The following is a 12,769-nucleotide window of genomic DNA, read 5'->3' as shown; positions in this document are numbered from 1 at the left end:
GTATTATTCATTGTTAGTTCATGTATGTCATAACTAATGTTAAAAAACACAACCTTATTGTAAAGTGTTACCAAATGTATTTTAACATAACAAAATAAAATCATATTTCAGCTTTAACAATCATTTTATTTATTAAACAGTCAAATATAATGTTTTTAAGAAATTCTTCCATTAAAAATCCATAATCTGCATTACATTAATGACTAATATTTCAAAATTTTTAAATTTAATTGCTGAATTAAAATAAAATCTGAATGTGTCACTTTGAGACAAAGTCTCTCTTACACACAAAGCAGACAGCTTTGTGAAGTGGACCTTGGCGAGAAAAAGACAGGAAATGACATCATATGTCACACGGTGGACCATATTCCTGACTTGAGATATTTTTTGAAATTAGATTGTTGTCTTGTCTTCCAACCAAATATTGTCAATAATTGTAAAGAAAACAATATGTGTACGTTTTTGTCCACATGGAGGTTTTACATAAGGCATTGGTTCGAAATTGCTTTTCCTCCACTCACGCAAAAGTGAAAAGAGGTATTTGTGGAGATTTTTCAAAATAGGTCAACTGTATGTGTACATATATTTAAAATAAATAACTTTACATTTAAAAAATACACTTATTTATCTTTAAATTTTGCAAAAGTATTTAAGCATCTAGCATTTTCCACATCAAATATGGCAGGAATAGTTTGATCTCCAACCACATACACACAGTGGATAATTCACAGTTTACGGTCCCATTGAGAGATAATGCATAGAGGACTTCTCTTTAGCTTAAGTAAGCAGAGTTTCTCTTCAATACATGGCTTTTAAATGTATAAATATACAAATAACCACATTAAACCACTTTGGGGATTTTGCACGGACCTGTCCTGAAGCTGGTGAGGTCACATTGAGGTTATTTCTCCCTTGTCTTTCACATGGTCTTAGTTGTTCAATATAAATCATCAGTCATCCTCCCAGCCAAATTTCCTGCCAGTCATCTGGTAGAACTTTATGTTAAAAGGCCTGTAAAAGTCTCTAAGTCTTTGCACCACCTCAGGGTCAATGTTTGGGTGGGTCCGCCCTTTGGTTTTGCCCAGGCAATGGGGTTTGCTGCTGCCCTCTGCCTTCTTAAGACAAGGAAAGCCCTTGGTCTGATTGAAGTAAAAGTGTTTGTCTGTGATGATTCTTTTCAGGCCCAGGAAGTCTTGCACACGGCCCAGCTCCCCGGCCGGGTCGGTGATCAGACGCTCTCCGCTCACGAACAGAATCTGGCGCATTGGGAAAAACTGCAGCCAGTTATCCAGGTGCTTGGCGTAGATGCCGATCTGAATGGCGCTCCACGAGGTGTCAATCAACCCTGTAGTTCTGTTTTTGAACGCCAGGCTCTCAAAAGTGGGAATGTCAGGTTTCTTGGACAATGTCTGTGTGTAGTCGGAGATGGCTCGTGTGACGGGGTCCCGGACCACCACGATCACCTTGGTGTCGCGGGACATGGCATAGATCCGGGCCGGGGCCTCACTCGTCACAAAGTAGCTTGGGGTTTTCTCCATGGTGATCTGGCCCTCCAGGGTCTTAGGCATCAGGTCTCTGTACAGAAAGACAAAAGATAGAAAGTAAATTCAATGATTCATACTTAGTCTATACTTGCTAGGTTTGAACTTAACTCTCCTTCATTGATGTATTTGATTGTAAGGGTGCGGCCACACTACACTTTAAACATGCAAATTATTTTTCGGACTTTGCTGCGAATACAGACGGAAAGCGCTTCGTCCATCTTTGCTTTTCAGTAAAGAAAGGTTACACTGCGAAGTACAGATTTTCTGCTGGTCACGGCTACACTTGAAATGAATTCGCAGGTCAGAGCTCACCAGACTTTGGTACGCAGCGGAATGCAAAATATCTTCGCACAAGCTTGCATTTCGATGTGACATAATCACACCTATAAAAAATGAAGTCAATGGAACGAAAACTGTAGTGTGACCGGCTCTTCATCTAAATCACCCAAGCTTTGTTCCACCTTCAAATCAGCATCAAACACTCAAAATTGTTGTCAAAGTTGACCTCTGTTTATGTCTAAGGGGATGTACACACCAGAAGCGCGTTTAACTATTAGTCGGTAATACAGGTGTTGGTCATATAATAAGAATATCCGGCTGAAACCGATGTCTTGCATACATCTGTGAGTAGTGGTTCTAGAAACACTGACTCCAGCTGCAGTCCACTCTTTGTGAATCTCCCCCACATTTTTCAATGTGTTTTGTTTCACAATCCTCTCCAGGGTGCGGTTATCCCTATTGCTTGTACACTTTTTGCTACCACATCTTTTCCTTCCCTTCGCCTCTCTATTAATGTGCTTGGACCCAGAGCTCTGTGAACAGCCAGCCTCTTTTGCAATTGCCTTTTGTGTTTTCCCCATGATTGTGTAGCATACAGAACTTGAGTGAAGGACCATTTAAAGGCCTTTGCAGGTCCAGCTCCAACACACCTATCTGTAATTATTAAGCAACCCTGAACACCTTGATTAGCTGCTTCATCTGTGTTCGATTGGGGTTGGAACTAAAATCTGCAGGACGGTAGCCCTCCAGGAACAGGATTGGGCACCCCTGATCTAGAGCGAGGAACGTGATGCTTTGCGTATGGTGTACACACCCCATATGAAGGAGAATGCATTTCTAATAGGCTTTTAGTACAATAGTGAACCCTATAAGGGATTTATGAAGCCTCTATTAAAACATTGACCAATGGCCCCATGATTACATGAGCAGAAACATAAAAGAATCAGATTTGAAGAGCAATTATAGAAAATATTTGAATACCAAAATAACTCTAGAAAAGATGATTTATTGTCAAAATAGTCAATTATGTTCATAGACTTACTACACACATACTGCCATGCTAACTTTAAGATATTTTAGCCAGCCAGCAGGAGCTGCCATAATATTTAGCTTGCGTTTTTTCACCCTTTCTTTCTCTGGGGGTTTGCTTTGCATTCTGGCTGTGTTGGGCATTGAAGATGAAGAAAAAGTCTAATCTGTTTGTCCATGGCAGTCTTTTTCTCCCTCTCACTCACTCTATCCTTCCAGTGCTCTTCAATGCCTTCAGGACAGTGACCTGATCCAAAGAGGATAAAAGCAGTGGATTAATGATTTACAGCGCTCTACTTCACCATTTAGAAGCTCATAAGGCCTGTTCACTTTAAATTCAGTCCAAGTGCAAAATGCAGCCCTCAATTATTTATCTTCCTCCACCGGGGGGTTTATGTTCTGACAAAATGGCCTACTCTAACCCTCGTGGTGGTTTATAGGCCATAATAGCACTAGTGGTCTGCGGTCAGCAGGTTCAGATTCATTCCACGATGGCCATTCAGGTCATCCCGAAATATGCTTCCATTTGTATTACTCATCATATGCCATTGCAAAACCATGCCACGTGATAAAAATGCACACATTAGCTTTCCAGCATGTAGTATTGATGTGTCTATGTAGTGTTGGTGTGCTATGCAGCTAGTCAGATGAAATTCCAAGTTCTTTACTTAGTTTCTATAACTATCATTAATTATCTGAATCAGTTAGGTGACGGTGTAGTCTAGTGATACAAGAAGTCTCACATGGTTATAAGTCTCAAAACAATATCAGCGAGAGAAACTAAGAAACAAGGAGGCTTGGGAAAACGAGAAGACATGATGGACAACCCTCAAAGTCTTAATGCTCTCTTAGGACTCGTATAAAAGGGAGTATGCTGAAAAATTTTCCTCCATCCCCTGGCAGGGGAAAGTGAGTCTCTCTAACAGATGTTTATTGGCAGTGTAAATGATGTAACACTTGAAGTAGCTTTGCCTCCGAGTACATCTGATTTACGGTCCCTTTCAGAGCAACGTTTGATGTCTTCTTCATGCCGTAAGAGTATGACTCCCTGTACACGCATTCGGGCATTTAATACAGGCGGAAAACCGCAGCCTTTAAACACATCCGGATCATTGCAGGGTCTGACACGTACCGATCCAACCACGAAGAATATCATCCAAACGCTTGGTCTCGCATTTAGACAACGCACTTTAAGCAAATCCAGTTAATGATGTGTAGATTGGATCTTGCCATGAAACGCATGAACAACTCCGGGAATTTTTTTTATTGCTTTTTAAAAGGCGGTATGATAGATTTAAACTTATATCATGACTTGATTGATAATGTATGTTTTTTCTGACACACCCATTTCAGCGAACTTGACTGACAAGCTGATGAGTTGAATTCTGGACAGATGTCCAAAATGTGCAATACCTGGCGTTTTATTGCACCAGACGAGCAGGACTAAAAAAATGTGCTTGATGCCCCTAGGGACGGATAAAGGGTGGGTTGAATCAAATGGACGGTAATCACAAAAGACACGAGGGTACCCAGGCCACACTGCCGTCGAGTCATGACTCCCAGTAGAGAGGAAAAAAGCCCATAAATATCTCCCACAACGCTATAGTGGCATCCTGAGCAGATAATCGTCATCTAATTGACTCAATATTTCTTCCCTTGGTCCGACAGACTTTCATCCTCTAGATTTCCATCCTCACTCATCATTTTTTCAACCGGTGAACTCCAGGGTGAAGGGGTGAAAGGAACTTGTCTGTGATTTAAAGCCACTATTAAGTCAGTGTGTTTGGAAATAACACTGCTGGCCCACAAACAGGGTGCATGAGAACACGTACCAAAGCACCAAATGCAAGTACATTTTGGCTTTGTTTATTAAAAAGATAAAACATTCTAGATGGCTGATAGGTTTTATAAAGAAGTACAAAAACAAATGATTTTCTGACTGTTACTGATGTTAGTTATGCATAAGTTAAATTATGCATAATTTAAATCGAAATCGATCGAAATTAAGATAAAAAATGGAATTGTCGATGCTGCCACACCCCCATGTCACGTCCGGTCGGCTTGCCATGTGGGAAAAGAAAATGCACTCAAATGTTGAGTGCTGCAAGTCAACCTCCTCGAACTTAAGCCCGATTTATAGTCGTGCGTAGGTTCTACGCCGTAGCCTGTGCGTAGCTTTTAACAGCGCGTCAGATCTACGCGGACCACAAGCGCTGTGATTGGTCCACCAGAACCCCTCCCATCAGGTAAAAAACTGCATAATAGTTACTTCCGTTTGTGACGGTGAAAACCAAGATGAGCCAAGTTGAGGAGTGATTTAACTCAAATTTAACGCAACAAAAGTCACTGTTTATTTACTTCCATCACTGCTGGTCTTCTCAAATCATACACAACAAGCTGCTGTTTCTTCTTCGTTTGTGGGTTAACTTGCCAAGCTGCTTCTTCTCTGACGGTCGCACTGCTACTGTGGTTACACGCGTGGACACTGCCTACCAGCGGTGTGCGCGTGTTTGCACGTCGACTCGGAGGACGACGCAAAAGTATAAATGAAAACCTACGCGGAACCTACGCCGTAGGACCTACGCACAACTATAACGAGCCCTTTAGCTAGCTTCAGCCAGTTAAAGATAGCATGGCAGATGCAGGAGACACCACGTGAGCTGTTCTTTACATGGGAAACAAAAAAACAGCAAGTGCCTTTCGCCTTCAGCTGAACTGAATGGGCACGCGTGCACAGCAGACCGGCGCTGCGACAGGACCGGTCGTTTCTCTGAACTGAGATCTGTTTATGTTTCACAACAACTTATTTCAGTTGGTTAAGAGTTATGAAAACAGCATTTAAACATGACTTATTGGGGTATAGTCTCACAATCTTGTCTGATGGTAATAAAAGCGCGTTTTTAAGGTGCAAATTACTGAGAGATGTTCATCTGACAGGAAGTTTCGTTTTATGGTAATGCAGGACTGTAAGTGGGCGGGGCTTTATCAATGTGACCTCACATTGATACAAGAATCAAAACGGCATTTCTAATGAGACTGCTTTGGTTTAATGGGGATTAAAAAACATGGAGCGGGTCGATTTTTTTCATTGTAGGGTGGTTGTGTTCACACACTGCCAACAAACATTGGGCCCTATCTTGCACCCAGCACAATTGACTTTGTCAGTGACGCATATATCATTCGTATTTTGCACCGGCGCACAGCAGGTTTTTCCCTCCACAGACGCACGTCGGCAAACTAGGGAATGAACTTGCGCTCCCTGGGCAGTTCAGCGCAAAAAAGGAGGCGTGTTCCGGCACAAATCATACCTAATGCTATTTTGCTGTTTCAAAAAAAAATTGCGCCACTGACCAGAAAAAACTAGTCTAAAGTCAGTGGCGCGTTGCGCGTTGTTCATTATGCTATTTTAAGGGCACATGCTTGACCATAATGTATAGCGTGCACAACGTGCACCAATTTGCTTATCTAATCTACACAGATGCAACAGTTATTTTTGCAACTCATAAATTGTTACAATAAAAAATATTAACACATGAGATAAGGGGAATCATAGTGGTGAGCATTGTGGTGATAGTTTTTATTTATTTTGTGTGGCTGCGTTAAAAAATTATCATGCAAATAATGATTAAAATATTTTCATAAGTTTGTTTTGTGGCTGTATTAAGTTTATTTTATGTAAATAATAATTAAAATGTTTTCATAAGAAACCTTAATGTATATGAACTTGATTTGCAAGTGTGCTTTGGGGTTGGACTGCTTGCGTTTCTTGGCTTTCAGCTGTGAGGGTGGACGCAGCGATGTCCTCTGCTGGCGTCAGGTCATGTGTAGAGGCAGATCCACCTCCCGTTACACGGCGTGCCCGATTTATGCTGGCAAGCTTGGGATTCCCCCGTCTCCTGACATCATTGTAGCTCTTGTGGCGCAACGTCCTGGGGATGCCATCTGATGAGACAATTGTGGCCATTTCCTCCCACGCCTGTTAAACCTACGCTGATTTGGGCGGGTTTCTCCTAACCCCATACAAAACAACTTCTCTGTCTTTGACTGCTCTTACAAGAACGTCGGTCTCCTCGGCTGTGAACCGCTCCTGGCGTGCACCTGGTAAATCAGTCATAATTATAGCAACCCGCCATAGAACTTGCGCACTTGCGTTTAAAGGGAATGTTGGATGACGTTCTGATTGGTTTATTTGACGTTACGCCCAAACCACACCTATGAATAATGAACCTACTTCAGACCAACCCCTTATTGATTTGCGCCTGGCGCAAGAGTTATTTCTCCCGCCGGGAAAATAGCAACAGTGCCCAAGATCCGCCCACAAAGCCACTTGCGCTTTGCGCTTCGCACTTGCGTTTCAGATCGTTAAAATAGGGCCCATTATGTCCAGACACCTTGTAAAAGTGGATTTTGCATAATAGGTGCCCTTTAAGTACAGATCATATTCCAATTTCCTACCATAAATCTATCAACAAATGTATTTATCATTATGTGTTGTTAAGGACTTCATTTGGACTTTAGATTTTTTGCACCCTCAGATTCTAGATTTTCAAATAGTTGTATCTCACTTTTGGCCAATTTACTGTAAATACGCATTCATATTTCTGTCCAGAAACTTCATTAAAGATTAACGGGTGTGACACAAAGTACATTTTGCACCCTGACCACAAGTGTCTGGCTTTATGACCCCTTTAGTCATACACAGTCGCAGTGGTTCACCTGCCCTGAGGCGGCCAAGGCGTTATGATCTGTGACAGGTATGTGAGTGCTGATCATTGCTGACGGACCACAGCGCAGGTGAGTGAGATAATGTTGGAAAAAATGTCTGGGTTTCCACTCTGAGATCACTCAACCATCAAGTAAGCTCTGGCTTTTGAGGAAGGCCATGGCATAGGGATCATATGTAAATGTATTGTCTGTGACATGTGTATGTGTGTGAGCTGCTGCTATAAGCCATCCACATAGTTTAGAAGTTGTGATTGTGTTTTTTGTGCTTTAAAGTAAAAATTTAAATGGTATTATTCTTTACAGAACATTTTATATTTATGCATTTGGTAGATGTTTTTTTGCATTCAATCTATACATTTATTTTTTGTACTCTGGCATCTTACCAATGTGACCCGTGCTGGCAAAATGAGTTGGAATGAGCAATTTTTCAAAAATGAGTTATTTATATTTTGTTATTCTCTATTACAACCTCGAAACAAGCAAAGTCAATTTTGAGAAAAGTTGAATTAAATATTTTTGATGGAAAAAAATAAAAAATTTAAAGCATCCCTACCTTAAAATCACTGCTAAAACTAATAGATTTGGAAAAAACTAAGAGATTTTGAAAAAACTAATAACCCTAAACCGAAGCATCAATGGTTTGAAAATTTGACAAAACAGTTGAGTAACAAATATGTGACCAGTCACGGAAAGTAGGGACACAAGTCGGATCTGGGCATTTTGAGTTATTCAAAGTGCAGTTTCTAAGCTTTCCAATGATGTGTAACACATGGAAATCTGATAAGATTTGGAGAAGTTGTGGCCATTTGAATGTAACACATTCAAGAAAGAGAATGCCGAGAAATTTGAGAAAGAAGAGTTAGCACTTTTACCTGGCTGGAGAGACAATAGGGCTCATTTACATCTCATTTAGCTAGACCATGAGTTACAGATGTTCTAGCATCATATGTTGTATTTTATGACAGAAGTCCGGATGAAAAACAAACAGAACTTTTTACCTTTGTGGGTATCACAAGTTGAATCCAGTCTGTTTCAAATGTGTGAATAATCCAATGACCATTTTTGTCCACAAATGCGTATAATCCGTGAAATATAGATATATAGTCTATTGTTTACATCGGATTTCGCATGACCGTCTGGTAATAGAATATAATATACAATCTGAGGACTATTTACATCGTAAAAAAACAACTAACAGAAGTGATACGTAACTAAGAACGTTTCGGAAAACACGTATTAGCGATAAGGTACAGCTTAAGGTACAACTTAAGAACGACGTAACGTTAAGGTAGTTTCGGAGAACGCAGCCCTGTTTTCTTACAATATACTACTCAAAATTTCATGGTCAGCTGAAAATATGGTGATTCAGATTGATTTAAGAATAACAAAAAGTAAGAGTGCATTATATTAAATAGTATAAAAGCTTTGGAATTCAAGGAGAACAGCTGCAGGCTATTCTGGTAAATGTCCCGAAAGGTTTTCCATATTTCATTTCATATAGCTGGACAAAACTATAGGGACGTATTTCTAAGTAAGACTAAATAAGAGAGATGAAAGTTTTAAACAAATGCCTCATTTCATGACATATTCAAGAATGCGCGCACACACACAAGGATCTTTTACAGGGACCTTATGGTATTAATTCACTGATCTAAACTCCTGCCGTAATCCAATAAAATCTAATTTGGGCATTCGAGCAAAGTTTCCAGACCTGACACACGCTGTGCTTTATTCAAACCACAGTCAGACTGATCCGGTGCAGGAAAAATTCATACCAACAGAAAGTTACACACATGGGCAATGTTCTTTTACTGTAAGCCTGTACAGTAATGTTGGGGAATTTCCCATTGCATCAGGAAAAAGTAAACAACTAATTATTTTTACTAACAAAAATTTACTGTTTATTCCATTTCATCAAAAAAGATGAAAAGAGAGTTACTGCAATGGGCGAGCAGGTGTTTTCATATCCTTTATTTTCATCTTTATTTTTACTTCTGCACAATTTTGTAAATTTGTCATAGAGTTTGCTTTACTGTCTGTTCTTATAAATTTATCAGCAGCATTTTAGTCTCTTGTCCCAAATTCACTGCGTAAAAGAGGTGAAATAAGCTGTTAGGGTGGCAACCTTCTTGTAAATAATTCACAATAGAAAGATGGAGAGAAAGCACACTCATAGTCAACAGAGGTCGAACGCACCATTATCACCACATGCACTCCAGAACGTAGCGTTACAAGAGGGGAATCTTTAATGTTGCGTTTGCTTTGAGGGAAAACTCTAACCGCTCCCTCTGATCCTACTGGCGGCTAAACTGGGGTGCGGATTGAAAAGTGAATGCTTGAAATGAGCTGAGTGCCACTGACATTTGTGGATTTAAAGTCCTGATATCCCACCCGCTGTAGTCACAGAAACAGACGTAATGGCACGAGTTACGACTCAATGTGCCTGTGTGTGTCCTGGACTTCTTGATCTGCTCAAAGGCAGCAAGTTGGACCCAGAAATGCATGCTTAGAAAAATTTTACGGTAAAATAGTCTTCAATAAGTGTAATAAATCATTGCATGTATATGTGATCACAGCTGAGTGTGATATTGTGATGACTGAATGCTGTATGTGCATGTGCATGGTAGGATGTGATGCTTGGGTTTTGATTTGAAACATTTCAACATGGCATCTACACTGTCAGAATAAATAGTTAAAAATGGTCAGAATCTGTCCTTGGGACAGTACCATTAGACCCAAATAATGTATGCATTTGGCACCAATATGTGCCTCAATGGTACTTATATGAACTCTTTAGGTGCACAGGTGTACCATCTCTTGACTTTTTTTCTGAACCATTTTTGGTTCCTCAAATAACCACTTCTTTTATACATTTTTATAATCGAAAGAACCTTTTGTGAAACAGAAAGGTTCTTCAGATGTTAACAGGTTCTATATGGAACCATTCAGCCAAAAATGGTTCTTCTATGCTATGGCATTGTGAAGCACTTTTATTTTTTTGTACATTTTTTATTATTCTACTGACCCATTTGTTTCTTAGTTGCTTTGAGGTGGAATCAGAAGCTTTTAGATCACATCCAGTGACAAAGGTAGTTTGTATAAGACAGCATTTTTCTTCACATACAGTATCTCAATCGCTCAGAAACACTCAAAGCAAAGTCAAGAGGATCTCAAGAGCTTCTGAGAGATAAGACACTTCGACAATCAATTCAGATTTTCCAGATCGATTCGATTCACAAGCTATCAAATCGATTCGATTCTCGATTCAATGTTCAATTCTGGTTTTTATGCTCGATTCTCGATTCAACTCGATGAATATAGATTTAATACAAATACTATATTAATAAAAAGAACAGTGAACAGCAGGTTACAAAGGGTAATTCATAAAATCGATGAAGCACCTGAAACCGCCATTTTAAGCACTGAATGAATGAATGACAGGTTCGCCTCTCTCTCCTAGATAACATTGCGCAAGGCACAATAGAGGGTGACATCTAGTGAAGAAGACTAGTAATTCGATTAACGTTAATCTTTTGTTCACTGTTTGCAGAAATAAATATGAAAGAAAAAAAATCGATTCTGCTCTTTGAGAATCGATTCTGAATCGACCAGGTTTAAAAAAAAACGATTAATCGAAAAATCGATTTTTTTGCCCAGCCCTAGTTATTATAGTTTATAAAGTTTAAAATATAAATATTTTTCATACAATATTGCATTGATTTCCCGCAAAAGACTTTTATTAACCCTTTGGAGCTGTGTGGATTACTTCTTTAAAGGATGGATGCACTTTTAGGGGCTTCAAAGTCAGAATGATCCCTGTTTTTTCCCAATAAAAGCTTTGAAAAGCAAGGACATTTATTAAAGATGATGGACATATGTATCTCGGTTGCTTGAGGGCGAGTAAATCACGGGGTATTTTTTGGGATGAGTATCACTTTATGTACATTTTAGCTGATTTCGGAACTGAGCCATATTATATTTTTTAATGCAGTAGGCATTCTTCATGTGCCATCACCTGGAGTAAAATCCCAGATGATCTTGTGATGCTTTATTTCCACCAAGGTTAAAGTTTCAGGAGATCAAAAGAAGGTTGGTATGCCTTTGGAATCTGTTCTCATCATGTGTTATACATACAGTTCATAATAAAGTTGCCAGCCAACTTGTAACTCAAGTTTTATTTACTCACCAAAGCCAGTTTTTGAGCACACTTGGCAACCGACGAGAATTAATTTAAGACCCTGCTTGGCTGTTTAATAAAAGTCAGCACTGCATAGTTTACACCTCAATGTACTAAATACAGGCTATGTGTTGCATTGCTGAGCCGTGCAGAGATTTGTTAGCATTAAACAGCCTATTCCTCAGTCTGTCTTCTTTACTGTAAGCTGTTTAAAGTCACCGATTCAGTGGCTGATTCATTCTTTCTGCCAGGCCTAAATGTGATACCTCAGGAGGTTTCTGGGGATGCATTACTGATCTGAGTGTTTGTGCGAAATGTTGTGGGTATCAGAGAGGTCCATAAAGTTTGTCTTTTACCGATATTAGGGCAGAGAAATATTAGACACAAAAATCTATGAGTATGAAGGCAAAAGGAATGAAAACCCTGTCCTCTGCACACCTTTTGATCTTTAAATTGTATTGGTATATGCTGAAAATAAAATGAACTAAGATTAATAAATGTTATACAGTAGAAGTATTGTTCATTGTTAGCTATACATTAACTAATGTTTACAAATACAACCTTGTGTAAAGTGTAATCAAAATATTAAAATATTTTACGTGTTTATGTGCGAATGTCTCCAAAAAGACTGCCTTATATTCAGGGCACAACCTCTTGTTTTGAGTGGATTAATGACACTTTTTTCATGGCTTCTTTTTGACTTCAATGAATACAATTAAATAAATAAATAAATAAATAAATGCATAATGAAATAACCCACACTTGCCTTATTCTGTATTCTGATCTCATGCCAAAACTAAGAAACACACGTGCAGACAGTATGTCCCTCTGTATTCATTACACATGTGGCAACCATGCACTGTGTTAAGCCTGGCACTTGTACAGAAAACCCCGCAGGTACTTCCCCACTGACAATGGGAAGTCGACTTTCAGACGGTTGGGCTGTGTTTGTTTGGTTTGCATGTTATAAAAAGCACAAAGGATTCACTCCACATGTCAGTTTTTACTGTTAATT

At 39.4% G+C, this 12,769-nt stretch overlaps 1 protein-coding gene across 1 annotated transcript in view; it reads right to left on the bottom strand.

Moving 5' to 3' along the window:
* Positions 1-238: 238 nt before the first annotated feature.
* The window catches only part of LOC135744551 (heparan sulfate glucosamine 3-O-sulfotransferase 3A1), a 50,244-nt gene continuing 37,713 nt past the window's right edge, over positions 239-12,769 (bottom strand). The window contains exon 2 of the mRNA XM_065262761.2: positions 239-1,575. Coding sequence (XP_065118833.2) covers positions 951-1,575 — 625 coding nt within the window. The 3' untranslated portion in view covers positions 239-950. The remainder of the gene's footprint in view (positions 1,576-12,769) is intronic.

This window comes from Paramisgurnus dabryanus, chromosome 1 (assembly GCF_030506205.2).
Source record: "Paramisgurnus dabryanus chromosome 1, PD_genome_1.1, whole genome shotgun sequence".
Lineage (NCBI taxonomy): Eukaryota > Metazoa > Chordata > Actinopteri > Cypriniformes > Cobitidae > Paramisgurnus > Paramisgurnus dabryanus.
Note: the sequence above shows the minus strand (reverse complement) of the source record. Positions and strands in the feature narration are given on the sequence as shown.